Below are 23,026 nucleotides of genomic sequence, written 5' to 3' on the forward strand. Positions count from 1 at the left end.
TCAGAATCTTGAACAAAAAATGCTGGTCTGTATTTAAAGAAACGGAGTTGATGATGGGCACACAAACTCGATATGTCATACTTAAAATTCAATAATGCCTACTTGTAGGACCGAAAAAGGTGAAGTGAAAAGGTGGAGTTTGTTTTTTTTTTAACTAAGGCCAGGAAAAAGTCCCAAAATGACCATCTTGGCGCCCTTTAGCGACCTCGTATCTCTTACGTTTTTCAAGATCCCAATAATCCTCGTCGAAATTGGGACAGCCTGTATAGTATATGTAGAGTCGACATATAGTACAATGCCAACAATCCGCCGGCCCCCTCCGAGCTTCCCAAAGGATGATAAACGACGCGGATGCGTCCGGTTCGACCCCGAAGCCCCAACTTTTCGAAGATCCGACCCGGGGGCGGCCGGCCGGGGGCCATCCCCAGATATTAATATGTCGTTTGGCGCGTCGAGCTCCGAAAGTCGTCGGGACGCCGCCACGTGCGGGATATTGCGGGATAAGTAGAAATATATCCGCGGGGTCCGTAAACTTTGTTTCGTTTAGGGAGGCGGCCAAGCCTGCCACCCCCATCGCTTTTTTGATGTCGTACGCTGGTGATTTAGTCCCGCGGTTATTTTGCGAATTCAAAATGGACGTGCGGAATGCGGAATTCGCTAGTCTAATGTTTAAATTCTAATGCGTCCCCCCTCCCCCCACCTAGCTAGTTTTGTATTACTCTGGCGATTTGAATTGTACATGACGTGGAGAAACGGACGGAATGCCTAAAAACAGCAACGGCGCACCAACAGGAAGCGTGATTTGACTTTGCACTAGCTTTACGAAATGGTTTTGGTTGGCTTCGATTGTCTATGGTTGACCAAATGAGAAATTAAAGGTTTTTTTTTAACATTTTCCTTCGCTGAATCAATATTTCATCAAAAAAAACTAACCGAAACTACATAAAAATTGCCAAAACGGAAATATTAACTGTCAACTATAATCAATCAAAAAAATATATTGCAAAGTCATTTTAAAAAAATACAATATCCTAAAGAGGGGCCCCAAACCACACCAGCAGAAGAATGCACCTAAAAAATAGTTTAAAAAGTGCAAAATAATTTGTTTTTTAATATAAATAAATTTATTTTAATTAACAATTTTAGCTTCGGAAAATAGACATAGAATTTTAAGAACATAATTGACCATTATATTTTATGTTAAATTTTCTTATAATACTAACAAATGAACTTAAACTTATTCTGATTGAATAAATTATTACATGACGTAAACGCTTGCGCGTTTGTAAGGGTATATACATAATCGCGGTCTATTTTTAGAGCAAGTAATAAACTTTAAAATTGGTATTCCGTGTGCGCTACCAACGTTATTTTCATGCGAACTGCGCTACCGCGGGTTTGATCTCCTTTTGATGCTAAGGTCATTGATTATAGCCATAACTTTTGCCTTTAATTTAACGTTTTAATTGGGTGGAACTGCGAATAAACTGCTCGACATTACGTTCACCACGATGCTTATATTTTTTGATATATAGGGCGTCTAGTTTTTGGTGTACACACCATAACCGAATCGTCAGGAATTTTAATTTAAATATATATATATATATATATATATATATATATATATATATATATATATATATATATATATATATATATATATATATATATATATATATATATATATATATATATATATATATATATATATATATATATATATATGCAACTTCAATGTCATATGAAGGTGGGCTTTTTTATTATATCAGACATCAGACAAAACTTTCTTACAGGTGAATAATATATTTAGAACTTTTAAAAAACACACGTTTACTTGGTTTGACCTTGAAGTAGGCGAAGATCAGATAGTCTATAATAGATTCATATTCACTGACGCAAAAAATTTCCGTTTTTCGCCATTTCACCGAATTGTTTTTTTCAAACGCAGCTAGCTCGGAAATTAGCAGACATTAGTCAACTTTGCTTTAATCTTTACGGGCAATATAAATTCACGTCAAGTCAAGTAATTGCCGTCTTTGTTTCGAGCATAATCAAATCTTAATTGTTAATACACACGCGTAAACAATCGCAGACCGATGGCGGCCGCACGATCTCACGCCGAGGCCGCCTTTGCCGATAATAATTGGAGATGAGAAAAAACGACCCTGAACTTTTTCTTCGTACGTGTGAATAATAATTTCGATCATGGAGCTTCCGGCCGATCACAAAAAATATAATATTACGCCTGGAAGAACCCCCGTCATCGTCGCGACATTGTCTGCCAAGTGGTATCCATTGTAAGTTCCTGTTAGAAATATGTAATTGTGGCGCCATCTAACCATGAGTGTTGAAACAAATCGTTCGATATCCTATTTTTCCCAAGTTTTGGCAGGAGCCGCTAGGTGGTGGTTGTACCAAAATTATTGTAAATGTTTTATGTTAGATCATCTGGCCTGCTTATTTTCTTTTTAATGTAAATTAAAGTCCTCAAACGTTCAGTTTTATAAGCGATCAAAAAAATATCCCATCGAGAAATCGTAAATCGTAGGAAGTATATAGTTTGCGGCTCAAGTAACTGGGTAGCATCAATAATGATGGTAGTTATAAAAAGACCGAAATTATTGGATATGCAGACGCGAAAGAGATAACCATTTTTGGTACTCAATAACTTTGGGAGCTCAACAAAAAAATGGTAAAGTTTTCAATAGAGATCACGCACAAATAAATAAAAACTTGTAGACGATAGATTTATTAATAAAAATTACAGTTTTCTTAACTTTTTGTTCTGCTCGCGGAAAGACCGGTCGCGACGGGGCCTTTTTTTGATCGTCCTATCGAAGCCCTGTATCCAACGATTTCTCTTCTCCTCCCACGCGATCTGCTTCCGACCTGAAACGAGATTCGTTGCCCGTGAAAAGCCGCTCCCCCAACCTTCGCCGCCGATACTCACTTGCAGCGTCCTCGTTCTGTAGCGCATTTGAACTACCGGGCTTCTGTTTCGACGCCCCCTCCTCCTCCAACAGCGACGCGAACTCCTCCGCCGACGCGAACAGCGCCGAAACGTCCCCTTTTGCGTCGTCCTCGGCGAACTCCATATCCTCCTCTTCGTCGTCCTCCAAATCGTCCATCAAATCCAAGTCTTCGTCGTTGGGCTCCAAATCGCTGTCCCCTCCGTCGTCCGCTTTCCTCTTTGTTTTTCCGGAGACTTTGCCCATTTCGGGCATAAAATCGATGTCCGCCTCCTCTGCGTTGTCCGCGCCGGCCATCTTATCGAGCATTTCCTCAAACTCATCACTACCCACCGACTCCAAGTCGCTGTCTTCTTCCTCGTTCAAGTCCTGGTGCTGATAACGCCGTTGAAGGTAGCTGTACAAGAACAGCTCTTCCACAGGGATACTTTTGGTGTCCGCGTTCATGTAGTTTTTCGACCTCACGGGCAGCAACTTCACCCCCCGCGGCTTGTAGAACTTCCGCGCGCCCAAAGTGGGATGAATGCCCGGCTTTTCCTCGCTTTTCTTGGGGTTCTTGAACACGAACCGTTCGAGGAAGCGAATAAGGGTGAAATCCTTCAACGGGTCCCCGGAATACTTGATCGGGGCGCCTTCCAATAGGTTTTTCGCGTAAAGCGAGACGGTTGGATGGAAGTGACGCGCCAGCGGCAGCAACTCGGTGTAGGCGCAAAATTCGCCACCCCCGTATAGGGGGTTTCGCGCCAACGGATTATATTTGAGGCGGGGCCTGCGCGATTCACCGCCCGCCAGGTCGCGGTGACACCATCCGGGTCCCCGGATCAACTCCAGAGAGGCATTCAACAATTCCGGGTCGGGTTTCTCTTCTTCTTCTACGTCGGTGGGCGGGGCTGCTTTTTCACCCTCAGATGGCGTCTCCGTCGCATCGTTTTCATCTTTAATGTCGTAATACTTCTCTTCGTCGTCGCCGTCATCATCTTCCAGGCGCAACTCTGTTTGCTTCAGTATTAAAGGGCGCAGGTCGCCATTTTTACCAATCAACTGGGACGCGGTGTACAAAATGGCGCAGCAAAATGCCGGTTGGACGAACAGAGACACCTGGAGCAGACGTTTCACGAACGTTTTCACCCTGTTCACTTGCGTGTCTTTTTTGACCGCTTTATACACCAAAGACAACAGCATCGCCTGGTGGGACGTGTTCAGCAATCGTGGATCCGACAGCTTGCGATACAGCGCGCCATAAAACCTGTCCGCCATCTTGTCCAAGGTGACGTGTTGCAGTAACGCGAGCACCTGGACGCTCACGTTGAAGCTTCCCAGATGAACAAGTCGGTACAAAGTGTCCACGTGTTCGGCCATATCGTCGAATTCCATTTTTGAATAAGGGTAGGCACGATTTATGCCCATCAAAATGGCGGACATCATCCGGCTGTCGACGTCGCCCTAGAAGATGCGCACTGCACCAAAACCGCCGTCCATCCCAGGGAGCTTACCTTTTTAACGCACGCCTTGAAAAAGGCCAAGTAGAGCTGTATGAGCTTTTTGGCGACTTCCGGCTCATCGTGGTTGAGATAAAACTGACTCAGGAAGCAAAGGCAGTAGTACTGGGCTCGGCCCGATATGTTGGGACGGAAGAGTAGTCGCTCCACTTCAATGAGGACCATCTCCTGCTTGTTTGACTGCCATTTGCGGCGTCTGATTAGCAGCTGGGTGAGACAATATATGGCCTTGGACGCAACCTTCTGGGATGGGTCCCCTAGCTTATTGACAATGGACGCTAGCAATATCTGGAATATCAAGCTTGCCAAAACAACATTGTTGAATAGTTTCAGCCAATGTGGATTTGATGGGGCAAATTTTAGTTAGAATGGGACGGATAGTAATGGGAGTTGTTTTCTAGATCATGCACATTTATTCCAACAACAGGTTACTGTATTAAGAAATTGTTTATTTTTCTCAATTTATTTCCGAGTAATAACATAAAAAGTAAACAGAAAAAGATTTAAATTTTCTCACAAAACAAAGCAATTATGGTGAAATGTATATATTTTTTAAAATAATACTTTCAAAAAAAAAATAATGCTCTTTTCTGACATTAACATTAGAAAGGCTTAAATAATTTCAATTTCTAAATATATCAATTCGTGTACACTTTTTTCAAGGGTTTTTTTACACAGATATATAATAAATTGTTCTCATTGTAGCGTGATGCAAATATCTTGTCGGGTTGAGGCAATATAGGTTAAGAAACTGTCTTGTTAATATTTCGTTAATATTTTTTTGTGAGAAAAGTGAGTTTTTTAATGTGAAAAGGTGTTTTTGGACATTGTTACTACAAAGACTGATATCAAAAATACAGCAATAGTATAAAGTTTTGAATTTCAAGGTGTCATTGCACATGTAGGTAAACAAATCAATGACAGTTTCATAGCAGTTGTGGTGGTGCCTGTAAGTTGGAGGTCTGTGGTTTTTTTTAAAAGTCAGAATTTCTATTACTGTTTTCTACGCCATTTCAGAGCATACTAGGAAGTCAAACAGTATTTACCATATACATATATTTCCATAGAAACATGATTGCCTGGCTTCTGACATGAAAAATTTACTGCAGCGGAGTCAAAGATGCGCCACGATTATGGCTGTAAACTAATTTTAGTTAAGTACCATGAAAAACCTGGAAATTTAAATCCCTCAATGTGTAACAAACATGCAAATTGGTGGGTTAACAGGAAACAACAAATGGAACCAAAGGAGGAATATGCGAAACCGGTAATGGGAAAATTGCTGCCGGCTCATAAACGGGAAGTGTTTGTGGCAAGATCCAAGCAAGCTGGCACCTTTGTCTTACAAACAATATAGTGAACGACTCACGCGGGTCGAACATTTAATTGTATTTACAGATGAAGCAAATAAAACAATATATTTGAAATGAGAACCCACCTTTTCCTGCTCCGGATTGCCAACTAGAAGCTTAAACATGGCAGTTAGCGCTTTCTCTTTATTTTTTTCAACCGTGTCTTGCGCAGCAGCATTCAAAGCTTTCAAAAAACTGTGAAAAATTTCTTTAAGCTGATCCTCAAAGTACCACAGTGCTAACATTTTTCTCCGTTTCACACCATCACCTGAACATAAATCGCTCAAAAGCGACAAGGGTCTCTTGTCAAACACTTTTAGGCATTCCCTAGGTTTAAGCAAGTACGTCAAAAATAGATCGGTGAGTGTTTCTGAAAAGTATCCATGGAGTATATGCAATTAAGTTAGGCTGGCAAATTGTACCCATTACAGTGAAGCATTCCCGTTTTTTGCCCACTTTGACCAACGCGATGAGGTTCTGTAGGGTTTCCAAACTGCACAGTGGGTTGTCTTGTATGGTTAAAGCGTGCGCAGCGATTTTATCTGAAACGGTGCCCCCCGACATCATGGTCGTCATCCATTTGTTCCTGCTCCCGGCGTTGGCTTTACCGACTTTCGATTGTATCAGTTGATCCAGGCATCGCCTAGCCTCATCCTTTAAATCGATCAGAATTTGTTCTGATACAGGATCGAAATTTGCGGGTTCCTCAAAGGAATCCGTGTACCAGTTTTTAGGTGCTTCGTAGATTTCGTTTTGCTTTGTCGGTTTTCTATCGGTTTTAGGGATTTTCATGCTTGCTACGTACGCTGTTTGAACGAAGGGAACACGAACAGAACCAAACAACTTTTGATTCTTACCACCATTCCTTAACGTTTCGAAGGGTTAGGTTCAAATTTTTCTTCGTTAATAATGTTTGTTTTGGTTAAATTGGCTTATTTTGTTCCCATTTAGAAGGTTGCGAAGTCACAGAATACAACTACAGTTTAGTAGTCTGAGTCGATCGGGACTCGAGTTAGACCATAAGAACCCAGCCACATCAAAATTGTTTGTTCTTGTCGCTGGTTTCGTATACCAGAAAAAATCTACCGAGCGGTTATCATCATTGAATGACATCTCCTTGTTGTTATTTTTTAGTGAAAGCGGTTGCATAATTAAAGTTGTTTGGCCCAATTTAAATGAACTCATTGCCCTAACCAGTAAATTATTGTTCTACGGTCTTAGCCTAAAATTATTTTTCACAAATCAAATTTAAAATGTTTGCCACACAATTGCCGAAGAACGTAATACGTCGGTGTTGCAGTGCGAACGCGTTTGAAGCAGATGTTCGAAACAATTTCTGTGCTACAAGTTCATTTCAGAGAAGCGTCTTGATAGCGGGTTCCGCGCTCGTGTCCATACTGAACCCATACCGAGGCGACATGATCGCATGTTTTGCGGAACTAAGCGGGGAACGTGTTTTGAGGGATTTGAGAGCGAAAATGGAACGGTCATCCGAGGGAGCCCGAATTCTCGACGATCAGCCTCGTATCAACACTCGCACTGTACTATTAGACCATTTAAGCGGTCTACCCGAAGATACGTTGGGTAAAACGTATTTCGATTTTCTAAATAAATACCGTGTCACCCCCGACGAGCGTGTTATGGTCCAGTTTATAGAAGACCCTGGGTTAGCCTATGTAATGCAGCGGTATCGCGAGATCCACGACCTCATCCACACAGTGCTTCTCATGCCCACAAACATGCTCGGCGAAGTAACTGTTAAATGGGTGGAAGCGCTCCAATTTAAGCTGCCGATGTGCGTGACGGGTGCCATTTTCGGCCCCATCAGGCTCAAACCGAAGCACCGCAACTTGTATTTGACGCAGTATTTGCCGTGGGCCGTCAGGACCGGAAACAACGCTGAGTTTTTGCTCAACTGCTACTTTGAGAAGAGATGGGAGCAGAAACTAAGCGATTTTCATAGGGAATTCAACATTCAACCACTTGCTATTTAAATATCACGCACATGAATTTAGATTCAATGATTATGATTGAGGCTGTGTTAGTTTTAGTCAGTTTAAAAAACCTTATTGGATTTCAAATGCGTTCAATGACGTCACAACTACTTTATACAAACTTTACAGTTTACATAAAATTAGACCAAGATTATTAGACAAAGTATTTACATCAGTTTGAATTGAGCAGTTTTACTTTTATGCCACTTTTGTGAGCGTTACCGGACCCGCTGTTTTTCCTATTCACGCCGCCGAATGGTCTGTTGTGGAAGCGGGGAAGTCGTTTTCTTGTGATTAGTCCAAAGTATAATTTTACCTGACAATACATGGGTTGGTTAGTGACCAACAATAGACGTCCAAAGAATTTGTGTCCCTCTTCAAATGTGTAGAGGCAAGAGAGATTTCAGGTCTTACTCCTTTTTTCTCAAAAAATTCTATTCTATAACATTAGTAATCGATTAGTTATTGCGGCCTATTACAACTTAAATCAGACTGATAACTGTAGTGCACTAAGGAACATGGTGTTTGTTTTTTTATCAATCCGTCTTTGATCACATACAATATTAATCAAACACCTTTTATTCTCCATGCCTTCGTCTTTCTCTTTCTGCGAACCGACAGTTAAAATCGACCACAGAAAACGACATTCTCCTTCTACTTCTAAATGGTAACAGTGGCGCTTAAAATACAACTTTCTAAAACACATTACGACTTTAGCAAATCTAAGATGATCTCAAATTTAACAAAGTCTGTTCTAACTAGGCTTAGAAACATAACTCTAATGACAAACGTATTCGTCATAACTACCTGGGGTCGCGGGAATTAAGAACCAGAAGTTTGAAGAATGAATTTCTGAGAATTACTTGATTATTCTGGCTTGAATTGCGGTACCCAGTGTTTTGATGACCTGGAATGGTTTTGGGCTATAGTAAGGAGTTAAAATATTTCCTTTTGTTTGTTTGCGCAATTCAAAGTCACCAACTTTAAAGTTGTGATCTTTAGTTTTGCTTTTTGCTTCAATAGCTGGAATAGCTGGTAGAAAATTCTTCATTTTTTTTTAATGATTTCAAAAGGAGACTTTTCAGTAGTCAGTAGTGTGCTTCTATAGTTTACTAAAAACTTAAATTTTATGGTCAAATTTCGAAATATGAACACAACAGTCCCTTTTTTGTTGTTTTGACAAATCTTTCTACCATACTATTTGCTTCTGGTCAAATCGGTGTTACTCAAGTATATTTACTATCATGTTTTTTTAAGAAGTTTCTCAATCCTTGTCCATTGAATGTCTGATTTAAAAGTTGTGGGAAAGCCCCAAGTAGCAAAAATGTCATTTAATGCAGGTCTCATGTGTGAAAACTCAGTTGATTTGACTACTTCAATCGCTGGATATCTGGAGTATTCATCGATGACTATGAACAAATATTTGTTATGGAATGGTCCCGCAAAATCAACATCGATACATTGAACAGAATCTTGGCTCTCTATTCTGGATCTTCGTAACAACTTGACATGGCATACAGGTTTTGGTTAATTGGATGTTATCAACACTGTTTAGTGATGAAGTTGTAAAGAAACATGATGCTCATTTATAAATAAATAATCAGTTGTTCATGGTCCTATTTGAACTGATGGATAGTGTTAAATTAAAATATTGGTGGGAATGTTCAGATGATTCCTAAAATCGATAATCAGCTAGTTTAGACCTTAATTTTTCAAAGAAACTTCCACAGGCTACTGTAATGAGTTTTACAAAACTTCTGGATTCCTCCTGCGTCGGTTTTTGCTTAGTCGAAATTGCTGAAAAAGCGAACAGGATGATTGGCGAAACATCAGCAATTTCGACTAAGCAAAAACCGACGCAGGAGGAATCCAGAAGTTTTGTAAAAACTTTTGACCTTAATGAAATTAGGACTTAATGCCTAGAGATTTAAAATTGGCAGATAAAGTTTTCTTGATTAAGGAGTTTCTTCTTGCAGGGGTATCGTTAAGAATCCCACCGTTTTTAACAACACCACATTTTACAGAACCTCAAGTATATGAAACAGCAAATTGCAAAAGTTCGGATTCAAGTAGAAAGGGTCATTAGGAGGATAAAGTGTGAACATTAAAGAATTTTTCACTTATATACTCACTTTCACTTACATACTCTGAAAAAAAAACCATATTAATTACTTGAATTTGGTGGTAATAATTATGGCTTGTATATAGAATTAATATACCCTCATCGTTATAATAAATTATATAATTATTATTTTTTTAATTTTTTCTGATAATCGATCATTCCTGGACAAAAACTGAAGAAACTCTGTTAAATAGCACGTTCCTTCAGCAACATATCGAAATAAAAAATCTTATAGGTCGGCACTAATTCACGAAAACATTAAATGAAAAATTTCTTATGGCAATTTATCGTTATAAACGAATTTTTTTCGGAGCCCATCTCGGTGACGTGACGTGACGTAATGTTGTCCTTCGTGTGCTTTTTTTGGATTTAACTACTCGGCCCCGTTCTATTAACCGGTCTTTGATCACATACAACACTTTTCAAACCTGTATACTTTAATTCTCCACCCCCTCATATTCCTCTGTCTGTCAACCGTCAGTTACAATCCACCACAGAATACCACAACACTATGAATTTTTGCGAATCTTCTTTTAGAATTAACCATAGATAAAAAATTCCAATTATGTAGAATACCCCTAATTTTTCTCTGCAACGGACGCTTGTTTTCAAGAAGTTATTTACAATTTTGTAGTCGGAGATGTATCGCACGGATAAACAGTTTATGAAAAATCCGGCGACGGCCGCTCAGCGCATATACATCGGCAATTTGCCTAAAACCGTCGTCGCGGAGGATTTGGAGGTTAAATTCAAAAGACACGGCAAAATTCTCGGCCTCGTTGTAAATGGGGGATTCGCGTTTATCCAGTACGAAGCCGATTACGAGGCGCACGCCGCGATCAAAGCAGAAAACGGCGTCATGATGCAGGGCCGCAAGATAGTCGTCAAACAAGCTTTTGCGCCAAACCAAAAAACTCCCCCTCAATACAAATTTGGGCCCCAACAACCACAACAACTACAGGCTAAAATGGAGCCTTCTGGGGTGTTCGACAAACCGCCGCCTCCTGTACAGCAACCGAAACCTGCCGCGCTCGAGAAAGACCCAGACCCGGTAGATCCCAAACCAAAGTTCCAGCCGCCAAAGCGGGAAGCAGAGCCGCAGGACGAAGAAATGGACGTCGCGCCTACCATCAGGCCTCCGCCGCCGCAAAAGTTCGACGACGACGACAGGGGACATAAAAGAGGCGGAAGGGGCAATCGGGGACGGGGCCGAAATAGATCAAGAGACGCTTTCGATCATCCAAAGGAACATCCGTTTCCGGACCGGCCGGGATTCGGCCCCGGTTTCGGCGGTCGCGGCGATTACGTCGACAAATATGGACCGCCCCACTCCTTGGACGTCGCGCCGCCTCCGGAGAGAAACGACTGCGAGATTATCGTCGTGTCCAGGGCTTTGACGTAAGTCGACCTCTCCGTCGTTGACATTTTGAACGATTTTTTTGTTATATAAATAGGGAATACGCGGAATTTATAGAGTCGAAGCTCAAACAGCTTGGGCTGATCGTGGACTTGCTGTTTCCTAACGAGGACGTGCCTATAGGGCGAGTGTTGGCCAATATCTCCAGCCGGGGTTGCCTCTATGCCATGCTCGTCATGCCCCAGAATGAGGAGCACCGCAGTTTGACTTTAAACATCCTCCATGGCATACCTCAAGGTATTTGGGTAGGCGGGGCCACTGTATTGGATACCCTTCCGACCATTCGATCATTCTAATACGCGTTTGTGGTTCTAGAACACCGAAACATGCCCGTAGAGGACGCGCTGCTGCTCGTGTCTCGTAATTTCGAGGCTTACATGAGGGGCGACACACTGCAGCCCGAAGATCCGAACAAAATGAGCATAACGGACCGTCATCCGGTCCCGATCCAGATGATGTTCAACCTGCTGGCGGAGAACCGCATGCTGACGACTGCTCAGTACGACCGTTTGCTCAAGTATCTGCAGGAGCGTCGCGACCTGCAGCACGAGCACGAGGTGGCGGAGGGTGTGGTGCAAGAGTCGGACGACTCGAATTCCAAACAGGCGGAGCTGCAGAACCGCATCCTGAATATCCTGAACAAGTCGAGCGAGCCGATCATCCCGACGTCGATAACTGCACCCGAACCGGAGGGCGTGTCTGCCCCCACCCCTTTGCTGAAGGACCCGAGCGTCCAGAAGGCGCTGGACAGTTTGTTAACGGGCGACATGTTCAAGAGCATCGCGGGTGCGATTTAAGATAAGGTGGGGGAGATTTTAACATTGGGGGGGGGGGGGGTAGAAGTATTGTAGTCGATAAGTGATGTTTTAATTACAAAAGAAAACATCGATATATTTTGGAGTTTCGTTCAAAGACCTTTGATTCTTGATCCTCAAAGGGAAAAATTTTATACAGGGCGTTATTGAAATGAAGTATAATTTAATAATAATAATAATATAATATATACGCTATAAATCAAATTTTGATTTTATTAATTTTATGTAAGTAGATAGCCCTAATTCCCTCATTTAACTGGTAATATTATTCCATATCTTTATTGCCACATAAGTAAAAGATCTCTGAAATGCTGACTCTCTACGAGGAATAAGGTAAGTTAGGTTATTTCTTGTTCTTTGGGAATATGGTAGAAGTTGGAACATCTCATTAAGATAAGCTGGTTTACCTGAGTTCATAAACAAATCTGTACATATGCAGTTTTCATCCTTTACCCATGTTTAAAATATTAAATTTATTCAGAAAAGGAGATATATGAGGTAAGCTATTTTATAGGCAAAACGAGTTTTGCTATTTTTGTATTCACTTTTTAGTTTGCCAAAACAGACAGTCTCGATATAGGCGTAATCAAATAATGAAAGAAAATATTTTTGTTTTGAATTTAAAAATTGCTTTAATCTGTAAATGTTCTTAAGGGGTGACTTTAATTTTTTTTTAATGTGAAAATCAAATTTTAGAGAATTGTCAAAAGTCACACCTAATTTTTTTGCTGGGTTTACAACTGGAATAAAATTATTTTCAATGTCAACGTAGATTTTTCGTTCAATGTCCTTGTTTTTATTGATGATAATTTGGAATTTTTGAGGGTTAAGTTTTAGGTTGTGATTTGTTGCAAATAAGTTCAAGTTGTTAAGATCTGCGTTATCTAACAAGTAATTCATATCAAGATATCCATTAAGAATAATATGTATTTGGGACTAAACAAAGAATTCCTTCCAAAGAATCTAAGAAAATTGAAGCCTACTTGATGGTGGTCGATAGATAAGAAAACTAAAAAAAGAAAAGATTCTTTTTTTAGTTGTAAAGATACTGCAGAGGATTCAAGATAATGGATTTTGAAGTTGTCTTTTTCATATTGAATATATTTTTTAAAATAAAACCCGATCCCCTCTGCCCGATCTGCTCTATCCTTAAAAAATTATATCCAGGAATATCGAAACAGTTGCTCGAAATGTTTTCATTTCATCACGTTTCATTTAAGCAATATATGTCAAATTTATTATAAAAAATTAGTTTGAAACTTCGTAAAATCCTGTATTTAGTGATCCAACATTTAAAAGACCCACAGAAAAATATTCCTTATTATTAAACTCATTGTTGTTAATAAAGTTTAGATTGTCTTCCACACGCCGATTAAAATGAATATTAGTCATTATCTCAAACTCCCCCCCCCCTTCCAGCTATGATCCCAAGCCACGAAACCTAAATTGATGTGGCAATTCACCTAATAAAATTACTAGCTACTTCAAAATCACAATAAATGTTTTTACAATGAAAGGAAGAGGAGAAAAAAAGTAAACTTTGTTCCGTTTTTTGGATATTTACCTTTAACAGGTCACTCACGTTACAAGAGATATTTTCGTTTTGAAGAATACGTATATACTTGTTTCTTGAGGATTGTTCCTGTTCAGTCAATTGTTTATTTTTCTGATGCAGTTCGTCCATTTGGTCCTGGAGGGATTTTGTTTTAACTTTTCTTCCATAGTTGTCTCCAGCATTTCCATAACTTTTGTGGCTATATCCTAGAGAAATTTGTGGCTAAAGATGCTGATGATTGCAGATTTTATTTCTCTCATATCCGCCGACGAAATGACCATTATGGCGACTTTGCTGTTGATATTTCTATTGTTTTATCACCGTATAATACATCAATCGCTGTTTTAATTGTTGTTATGGAGGTATCAACACTTGTAACAATTGTTTTCTGTTTATTACTTTGGGACTGGTATTCTTATACATTAATTGAGCAGGTCAAACAAAGACGTTCTACTCGCGCGCCATCTACTACTTTGACGAGTGAATCGCAAATTGGCGGGAATACTAATGCAGTCTAGAATTCCAGAAAAATTGCTCCAAAGTTTTGGCGTGTTACGCTGTTAGATAGGATGACGTGGCTTCTTCAGAAATTTGAAAAATTAAAAACTGAGCCGTTATTACCACTACTAACGCAAGAGTATTATAAGTGTAGTGAATTCGAAATGACCAGATTTAAGCTAGGATCGGATTAAAAATTTGCTGGAGAATATCTGTTCGTTATATTTCAATAACACTGTATAAATTTTCCTGTTTTGTAAAGGTCCCTTTTCGACAGAGCAGTTTCGACTTTATCACAAGGCATATAACAAATTTGGATCCTTGTAGTTTGTAGTTCAAAGGAACCGCGCGCGAAGGAAAACGACAAGTTCACTTGATAACTGGCTTTATTTACACCGTCAAAATAAAAAAAAGAAAACAACTAGGGATGCTCCGGTCTCGCGCGCCGATCCCCGCCCGGGGGGGGTTTAAAAAAAAAAAAAGTTCCCGTAGTCGTATTGCACGGTGGTGGCCGAGGATCCGCGGGACGCGACTCGAGACCGGACGTTACAAAAACGGCGTACTTCATTCGGGATAGGTCTCCAAAAGAAAAAAAAAAGATCGCCTTAAAAATTCGGTGCCAAAATGGAATAAAGGTCCAATATAAATTACACAATGTCTAAACTGCTACGGGTTGTGAGTTCACATCGAGAGAGGGCGCTGGCGAGGCGTTTCTGAAACATTTATTGTCTTGGGGGGAGCAAAAAGCGACGCGCTCCTCCCCCGTCGAGGGCGCTCGCGCGCGACTAGAAGAGGTAAAACAAAAAGGTTAGCCCCGCCCCCTACTGCTCGAACGAATTGTCCTCGCCGTCGTCGGGCAGCGCCTCGAAGCTGAGCGCATCGTCTTGCTGTTGCTGTTGTTGCTGCGCGTTGCCCTCCGACGGGTAGTCGTCAGGCGCTGGCGACGACGGACTCTCCGCTATCTCGGACGCGTTCGCGCTTGCTGACGGGTCGAACGCCTCCTTGATCTGACTGCTCGCTCCCTTCGGGTCTAGGTCGGTCGCCCAGCTGAAGTGCTGGAGTGCGAGGTCAGTGTTGCCTAGCTTCTTGTGCACTTTACCTAACGGACGCGAGGAGATGATTTATTTAAAGAAATTAATAAATGTATGTTTTAGAGTTCTCCAAACGATATACCGTTTTTACAACCTTTTATGGTTTTGACTTCGGAATGAAGAAGGGACCATTTTTTCAACGCAGGTACCACAAGCCAGGGCCGTATTTAAAATGTTAGCCGACAAGAACTGTGCCGTGCGGACTATTGTATTTTAACAGTAGGGAAATTTTCTTTCATTAAACTGTTATATCAATTCATAACAGTCCCTACTTGAGGTAGCTCGATTTCAAGTTGCCCATTAGAAAGCTCATTATAAAGCCCATTAAAAAGCTTAAACTGACTGCCAATTTAAGAGTTGTAGATGATTGATTTATAATGGATGTCTTTGAATGCACGAAGTAGCGAAGTACGAATCTGGAAAGTCATTGTGGAATTGCGAATCTATTTATTGTGGGTTACAAAGAGAAACCCAAGCGAGGTAGGACTGCGGTTATAAAAATGTACCAAAGTTAAATACCGGATTATGTCGCAAAATCGGTATATCGTTCGGAGAACTCTAAAATAAATTATTTTTGAACGTGCTTGTTTTGCTAATCCAAGTAAGCCGTAAAAACACTCGACATATTAACGAATTATTATTGACAACGCGGGCGTTTATTCTTGTCTAATTGTCAGCGTTTAACCGCAGCTAAATTTACTATATTTAGAAAAGGAAGATGCGAGTGTTTAAAGCCCATTGCTCATTGGGTGCAATAATGTCAAAAAATACACATAGTTATCTTACTTCAGTTCCGCTATAGAGAGTTAGTGCCATTATTGGATTTTTTAAAGATCTTACGCGCAAAACCGGCATATAACCCAGTGCATCTGTGATCGTCGCAGAGTACGTAATGTTGGCAAAAAGCGTGAAGAAAAAACTTTAAACCCAAACTTTTAACTTTCATTGGGACAGTTCAGGCGATATTGTCAAAATAAATGACGCGTATGTTTTCAAAGTACACATTTTTCTGTAAAACATCTTTTAGTGAAACTGACTACAGAAGCATAAGCATTGCGGAACGAAAAACGCGAGCAAGCGCGAATTTTACATCTTGAAAATGTTTCTAGACCGTGCTTATTGAGATTTCAAGAAAAGTTTAATGACTTAATGGATTTGCTAAAAAGGAGTGCTATTAAAAAATGTCACAGTCACTTTTATAGTAACCTGAAATGTGCTTTGAAAATAGTAATTTTTGTTTATTTTCCAAAAACCTGGTCAATTGTCGCTATTCCTTTTTTTATGTGCCATGATAATTCTTGTTTCTATAATTTTTAGACCAGTAGCTCTCTGCCAAAAACTATAGGTCCGTTGTTTTTTATTGTTTACGTGTAAAAGACTATTTATCTGAGAGTTATTTCCTTTATTTTAGAAATAATACCTACTTCGACATGTATCAAAAACCATACGTTTATTGTTTTATAGTTATAGCTTTTACATGTTTTTGTAGTCATATTTTTTAGTGTTTTATTAATTTCCAGTTTGTGTTTTTTTAAGTTTTTGTACGTATTTTTAAAATAAAATGATATTAAAATTTTGATCTACTGTTTTATTTTTCTTTCTTTTCATCAACCTATAATAAACTAACCAAAACTTATACAACAATGCGCCTCAATGACACAATCACCGATTAAATAAGCTGTAAATAACGGCGGTTGTTTTGTAGTCGTAGTAAATTCTCACCTATAAGGTAGTACACCGACGACTCCTTGGGCACGATCTCCTTCAGCTCCTCGAGCTCCTGAAGCGCCTCGACGTGCATTCCGAGCGCGAAATAAATAGAGCCGCGGTGGAACTTGCACAGAGGCGACCTGGGGTTCGCCTCGATCGCCTTGTCGAATGTCGCGAGCGCCCTCTCGGTTTGCTTGAGCGCGTGCTGCACTATACCGATGTGACAGAGGATGACGGCGCTGCGCGGGTTTATCGACAACGCCTTCGTGTAGTTGAGCTCGGCGAGGTTGTAGCGTTCCTGTTTCGAGTAGATCGTGCCGATGCCGAACCACGCGTTGTAATGACGCGGGTTCAGCCGGACCGCGTTGCGGAAACAGCCCATCGCCTTGTCCAGCTCCTCGGTAGCGATGTACTCGTGTCCGAGCAGGGTGTAAGCGTAGGAAAATGTCGGATCCACCTGAACGGCGCGCTGGAAGAACCGTATCGCGGTGTCGTGCTCCTTGTGCAGCGAGAAACAGTTGCCGTTCACGCACCACGTGACCGGGTCGTTCTTGTCGACGGCGACGAGGTCTTGCGCGAGCGCGGACAGCGCCACCTCGCGCTGCAGGTGCCACAACGCGGTCGAGTAGACGTCCATGTGCTCGAGGCGACGCGGTTCCTGCGCGTGCACCGTCTCGAAATACCTTTTGCAAAAAAAAATTTTTTTCGATGATCGATTCGCGCCGAATCGCCGATACTTAGTGGACACTGCCTTATCTCCAAAAATATAGGGGATGGAGCAAAAAGTTAATTGGGGTATTACAAATTTTCAATTTATTTTAATGTTGTATATCCAGGGTGTTTCATATTTCGCGGGCGAGTATCAAATTTCTTATTTTAAATGGAACACATGATATGTTACTTCATTTTTGAATTCGATACAAAATTCTAGACATTTTTTGTGTTTAATATCCTATACCCAAGTCCAATCGTTTTTGAAATTTTGAATTTATTTTAAAAATTATAGGGTTTTGTGTTATATAACTTCGTTATATTTTAAAAACGCTCCACCCTCTTACCTGATGCTCGCCTCGTAGTCGTTCTGCTCGAAGTGGGCGAGACCCAGCAAATTGTACACCCACGCGGTGTTGAGCTGGTGGGCGGGGAGCGCGGAGAACTTCTCGATCGCCTCCCGGCAATTGTACATCGACAGTTCGAGGTAGGCGCGGCCGATGTCGCGCAGCAGCGCCATCAGGCCTTCCGCGCTCTGACGTTGCAACGCGATCACCTGTTGCAAGCAGTCGCTTTTTTCTGCGCTCCTCGTCTCGTACGACGTCATCGTCTCGCTCTTCGCACCCTCCAAATTCTTCGTGTTGTTGCGCGCGTTGATCTCGTTCGTTTTGTTCTTCGCCGCGCGTTGTTTTGTCTTGCGCGACGGCGACTTGGGCGTCGCGAATTTGGTCCGCGTCGGCGATTTGTTGTTCTCCTTCACCGAGTACGAGTTGCTAAAGAGGCGTGAGCTGCGCCGCACGTTCTGCGCGGTCTGCACCGACAACGGACTCGACAGCATCCTACTGGCCGGCACATTCGACGACTGACTGAATACGGGCTTGCAGTTTTGCAAAATCGACGGGTCCTTGTTGTTGCGCGCCGCAATCAGCGCCTGTTCGGAGTGCGGCGCGCGCGCCCTCTTACCCAACAGGTGGTGGTTGTACGTCTCGGTGAGCGTGGGCGGAGGCATGTTCGGCGTGCCGTTGTACTCGCCTGTATCGAACAGCTGACCGAAAAGCGGTTGCGGACTCTGGTGACCGGAGAAACAAAAAACTGAGTGGCAGGGATATCGAAAACCACGAGCCCAAAATCGCCAACAAATAACGAAGTAACGTGAGGGGCGAGTAGTTCAAATGAACCTCACGGTGCCGTATTGTCGCATATGAACTTTAAACGAACCGACCGGATATTTGCGGGTTTCGTCAGTTGAAAAGTACTCACACCAAGGTAGAACTCTAACTAATAGTTCAAACGAACTGCAGCCATTTACGTTGTTTTGCCTTGCCGAACCGAGTTCAATCTATTCGCAATAAGACAAAACTTATTTAACAATTACTTTTACATCACGAGGAGTAAGTATGATGAACAGCGCCATTCTGTTGGATTAAAGCCGTTAATACAACGCTTCCATAAACTTTCCGGGTCTTTGTTCGGTTAAATCGTCGAATCGCCCCGGTAGTTCAAACGAACTGAAGCGATTTCCAATGTTTTCGCTTGCTGAACCGAGTTAAATTTAGTCGCAATAAGACAAAACTTATGCAACAATTACCTTTACATCACGAGGGGTAAGTATGATGAACAGCGCCGATCTGTTAGTTTAAAGCAGTTAATACAACGCTTCCATAAACTTTCCAGGTCTTTGTTCGGTTAAATCGTCGAATCGCCCCGGTAGTTCAAACGAACTGAAGCGATTTCCAATGTTTTCGCTTGCTGAACCGAGTTAAATTTAGTCGCAATAAGGCAAAACTTATGTAACAATTACTTTTATATCCCGAGGGGTAAGTAAGATGAACCGCAACGTTCTGTTGGATTAAAGCCGTTAACAGAACGCTTCCATAAACTTCCGGCGTCTTTGTTCGGTTAAATCGTCGAATCGCCCCGGTAGTTCAAACGAACTGAAACGATTTCCAATGTTTTCGCTTGCTGAACCGAGTTAAATTTAGTCGCAATAAGACAAAACTTATGCAACAATTACCTTTACATCACGAGGGGTAAGTATGATGAACAGCGCCGATCTGTTAGTTTAAAGCAGTTAATACAATGCTTCCATAAACTTTCTGGGTCTTTGTTCAGTTAAATCGTCAAATCGCCCCGGTAGTTCAAACGAACTCCAGCGATTTCCAATGTTTTCGCTTGCTGAACCGAGTTAAATTTAGTCGCAATAAGGCAAAACTTATGTAACAATTACTTTTATATCACGAGGGGTAAGTAAGATGAACCGCAACGTTCTGTTGGATTAAAGCCGTTAACAGAACGCTTCCATAAACTTCCGGCGTCTTTGTTCGGTTAAATCGTCGAATCGCGCCGGTAGTTCAGACGAACCGACGCAACTTTCGCGTTAACAATGACGGACGAAGAGGAAAAAACTTAATTCCCTCGATTTCTGAATAAGTAGTGCAAGCTTACCGACACGTTGACGTCACGGTGCAGACGCAGGTTCTTGTGCCGCGTGGGCGGCAACGGTAACAGGCCCGACATGCACAGGGGGTTCGCGAGGGGGCTCTCCTCCGGCGTCGCCGCAGAGCGCTGGTTCTTGTTGAGGTTAGGATTGAAGTCGCTCAGAATCTGTTGCGGCGTGATGAACAGGTCATGCTTGTTCTTGACAGCATCATTCGGCGTCGCGGCCGTCGTGATGATGACACTCTCGACGTTGCTAATCGAGTGGCCGTGACACGCCGATAAATTTTCTACGTTCGATAGCTGAAAGGCGACCGTGGGGTTCGGTTGAGCTCCGATCTTGCACAGGTTTTCGAACGCGGAGAACAGGAACGGGTTGATTTTCAACGCCTTCTTCCAGACCTCGATCGCCCGAGTTTTTCGTTCGGTTTTCGCGGCGATGTTGCCGAGCAGGAGCAGCACGAACGCAGCCTGGTCGCCGAACTCTTTCGCGATGTCGTCCAGCGATTTGGTCGTCAGATCGTCGTTGTCTGTTATGGCAGATTCCGCTTCAGCGAACCTGCGCGGCAGATGTTAAACGTTAAGTCATTTTTCAAAAAAAAAAAAAAAAAACAAAACAATTAAACGGCCATGTTTGCAAAACAGGCAGGTAAAATTTCATACATAACTGACAACGAATTGAACACTGAACAGATCGATATGGCCGCCAGAGAAAATTATAGATCTTTCTGCAAAATTCTCGCTTATTTTTAATTTTAAAGGGACGGGCGAAGAGTATAATAAAAAAATAACGTTTCTGCGATAAACTGAAGATTTTTTGACGAAGGCGACAGTTACAAACATAGAACATTGTTGCTTGCCTTCTACTCACAAAGATCTATTACACCGAGAGATTCAAAAGTTTAAATGCGTTTAAATGTTTTGAAGATATGTAAAATATGTTACACTACTTTTTTCAATTTAGGGCTGCAATCCACTTTTCTTTTCTTGGAGAACTTTTATTTTATATTTTAATGTGAGGGGAACCAAATAAAACTCTCGCTATCCCACCCCACCGTTAAGAACAGCAGAAAAAATTGGAGATTTTAGTCCCATTAGCTGGCGAAACTGTCAAAATAATTGAGATTTTCAGATGGTATGTCTTCAATTGTTAAATATTTGTTAAATATATTTTCAACTGAGTTACCTACCTATCCTACCCTAGTGACCAGATGTGGCATTCACAGGGCAAATATATACACTATTTTAATTGTGTTTTTAAACAAAATAATATCCACATCTTGCAATAGGTATTACATGATCCTTCAACCCTTTTGTAACCTAAATAAGTGGCGTCTCTCAAATAATGTCGCCAGCAAAACCAATTTTTTATTGCTTCAGTTCATTTGGTTTTGTCATACTTTTTCCTATATTTTTTCAATTCAAATTCAATATTTACTATCTAATGTTTTTTTTATAAAGCAGCAAAAAAGTACGTTAATTGCTGGTTTTTTTTTTCGCTCGCGAGCGCGTTAGATCCACATTACATTCTAGCAGGTGTAAATAAACTCACTTTTCCAAGTTGAAAGCGCACAGCCCGAACAAATACTGGCACTGCGCAGAGGATCCAATTTTATCTTTTAACAAGTCATAAGCGAAAGCAGTCCGGCCGCTTCTGTGATAAACAGTGGCCAAGAGGAACAGACTATCGTCATTTTTCACTGGAAAAAACAGAAGGCACATATTGCTGGGACAGATAAAATTTGCAAACTCACCTTCAGCGTAGAGTCGTTCAGAGAGGAAGAGGGCGTCTTGGTAGTCGTAATGGTTCAAGCAATGCCAGATAGCGGCCTGGAACGAAAAACCACCCCTTACTATTGGGAAAAAAAAATCTTTAATTTGGGATGTTACCTGAACGGGCTCCTGAACAATCATCGTGCAAAATAGTTTTTGTATTATTCGGTGTTCATCGTCGCACGAATTATTCTAAGCGGATAGTCTAAAACTCCCTTATGATAATCTTTATTTGGGTGACATCCGTTCTTAGCACTAGATGACAGCTACCATTTTGTTTGTGTCTTCTTCTCTGTTGCATTTCCGGGCCACACGCACAGAATACGTGGCCGAATAGCAGTAGAAAAAGAAGACGCGCAATTGAACTTTTATTCCCAGCCCTTCTCGTTTCTGTTTAAAAAATCAAATGCGATAGAATTTTAAGCGGATTCGTTATTAGTGACGTCGACATATTTGGCTTTCAACGGTACGGCGATTTTTTTTCGTGTCGCACATCAACATGTTTCATCTTTTCACCACTAGATGGTGACACCGCTGCGCTATAATATATTTTTTAATTTCCCCTTTGAGTGAAGCTTGTTTTAGCGTGACAAGCAAATGAAACGCACAGGACTTTTGCGACTCCGCTGCCGAAAAAATGCCCGACCCAGAAACAGAGCCAGTTGCGAGTAACTCGAAACGACCGCATCTATAGTGACACTAAATTTAAATGTAGGCCAAGAACGAGAAAATATTTGCGACCTCGAATCACTCGGCGATGTATTTCGAACAATCGGATGCGGCCTTGACTTTGTCTCTTTAAAATAATACGAGGATTTATTAAAAAACCGTTTATTTTTAAATGCGATTTCCAAGGCATTCTAGAATCTCGCGGCGCATGAGTGTTATTTCTGAAGACGCCGCGTCGCAAAGAGATCTTTCGCACAAACGCCGGAGCAAATATTATTGTTGTGACGCCCCACATCCCGCGCGTTTTTTAGTTTGTCAACTTTCGGGGAAACTAGAGTGCACGACCGAGTAAATTTCGAAGTGTCGAATAATAAATAATATCGTCCACCCTTCAGGCAGACGTCACGACGCCGCG

General features: G+C 41.5%; 4 protein-coding genes across 4 annotated transcripts; 2 read left to right on the forward strand and 2 right to left on the reverse strand.

The window, feature by feature from the left end:
• Window positions 1-2,740: 2,740 nt before the first annotated feature.
• LOC132707402 (CCAAT/enhancer-binding protein zeta) lies at window positions 2,741-6,756 on the reverse strand. The gene is made up of 5 exons (XM_060679248.1): window positions 6,243-6,756; window positions 5,907-6,190; window positions 4,463-4,756; window positions 2,951-4,412; window positions 2,741-2,889 (listed from the first exon to the last, which is right to left on the reverse strand). The coding sequence occupies exons 1-5, from the start codon at window positions 6,610-6,612 to the stop codon at window positions 2,762-2,764; spliced, it is 2,538 nt and encodes an 845-aa protein (XP_060535231.1). The 5' UTR covers window positions 6,613-6,756; the 3' UTR covers window positions 2,741-2,761.
• A 170-nt stretch (window positions 6,757-6,926) lies between these two features.
• Window positions 6,927-9,603, forward strand: LOC132707403 (ubiquinone biosynthesis protein COQ4 homolog, mitochondrial). Its single transcript, XM_060679250.1, has one exon. It carries the CDS (start codon window positions 7,074-7,076, stop codon window positions 7,812-7,814), a length of 741 nt encoding a protein of 246 aa, XP_060535233.1. The 5' UTR covers window positions 6,927-7,073; the 3' UTR covers window positions 7,815-9,603.
• Window positions 9,604-10,495: 892 nt separating this feature from the next.
• Window positions 10,496-13,549, forward strand: LOC132707199 (nuclear receptor coactivator 5). Its single transcript, XM_060678942.1, has 3 exons — window positions 10,496-11,334; window positions 11,391-11,590; window positions 11,669-13,549. The coding sequence occupies exons 1-3, from the start codon at window positions 10,577-10,579 to the stop codon at window positions 12,148-12,150; spliced, it is 1,440 nt and encodes a 479-aa protein (XP_060534925.1). The 5' UTR covers window positions 10,496-10,576; the 3' UTR covers window positions 12,151-13,549.
• A 959-nt stretch (window positions 13,550-14,508) lies between these two features.
• LOC132707540 (cell division cycle protein 27 homolog) lies at window positions 14,509-22,230 on the reverse strand. Its single transcript, XM_060679435.1, has 7 exons — window positions 22,060-22,230; window positions 21,924-21,999; window positions 21,722-21,869; window positions 20,179-20,728; window positions 18,081-18,802; window positions 17,035-17,705; window positions 14,509-15,320 (listed from the first exon to the last, which is right to left on the reverse strand). Exons 1-7 carry the CDS (start codon window positions 22,081-22,083, stop codon window positions 15,043-15,045), a joined length of 2,469 nt encoding a protein of 822 aa, XP_060535418.1. The 5' UTR covers window positions 22,084-22,230; the 3' UTR covers window positions 14,509-15,042.
• Window positions 22,231-23,026: the final 796 nt, after the last annotated feature.

The sequence above is a fragment of the Cylas formicarius genome, unplaced genomic scaffold, assembly GCF_029955315.1.
Source record: "Cylas formicarius isolate icCylForm1 unplaced genomic scaffold, icCylForm1.1 PGA_scaffold_9__14_contigs__length_23061073, whole genome shotgun sequence".
Taxonomy (NCBI): domain Eukaryota; kingdom Metazoa; phylum Arthropoda; class Insecta; order Coleoptera; family Brentidae; genus Cylas; species Cylas formicarius.

What these genes read in the sequence shown, in the direction of transcription:
- LOC132707403 (XM_060679250.1), top strand. Translation starts at nt 7,074, where the DNA reads ATGTTTGCCACACAATTGCCGAAGAACGTAATACGTCGGTGTTGCAGT.
- LOC132707402 (XM_060679248.1), bottom strand. Translation starts at nt 6,612, where the DNA reads ATGAAAATCCCTAAAACCGATAGAAAACCGACAAAGCAAAACGAAATC. An exon ending in GGAATGCTTCACTGTAATGG is followed by an intron (nt 6,191 to 6,242) that starts GTACAATTTGCC and finishes GATACTTTTCAG; the next exon opens with AAACACTCACCGATCTATTT. An exon ending in ACAGAACGAGGACGCTGCAA is followed by an intron (nt 2,890 to 2,950) that starts GTGAGTATCGGC and finishes ATCTCGTTTCAG; the next exon opens with GTCGGAAGCAGATCGCGTGG.
- LOC132707199 (XM_060678942.1), top strand. Translation starts at nt 10,577, where the DNA reads ATGTATCGCACGGATAAACAGTTTATGAAAAATCCGGCGACGGCCGCT. An exon ending in GTCGTGTCCAGGGCTTTGAC is followed by an intron (nt 11,335 to 11,390) that starts GTAAGTCGACCT and finishes TTATATAAATAG; the next exon opens with GGAATACGCGGAATTTATAG. An exon ending in CCTCCATGGCATACCTCAAG is followed by an intron (nt 11,591 to 11,668) that starts GTATTTGGGTAG and finishes TTGTGGTTCTAG; the next exon opens with AACACCGAAACATGCCCGTA.
- LOC132707540 (XM_060679435.1), bottom strand. Translation starts at nt 22,083, where the DNA reads ATGATTGTTCAGGAGCCCGTTCAG. An exon ending in TGAACGACTCTACGCTGAAG is followed by an intron (nt 21,870 to 21,923) that starts GTGAGTTTGCAA and finishes TGTTTTTTCCAG; the next exon opens with TGAAAAATGACGATAGTCTG. An exon ending in TGCGCTTTCAACTTGGAAAA is followed by an intron (nt 20,729 to 21,721) that starts GTGAGTTTATTT and finishes TCTGCCGCGCAG; the next exon opens with GTTCGCTGAAGCGGAATCTG.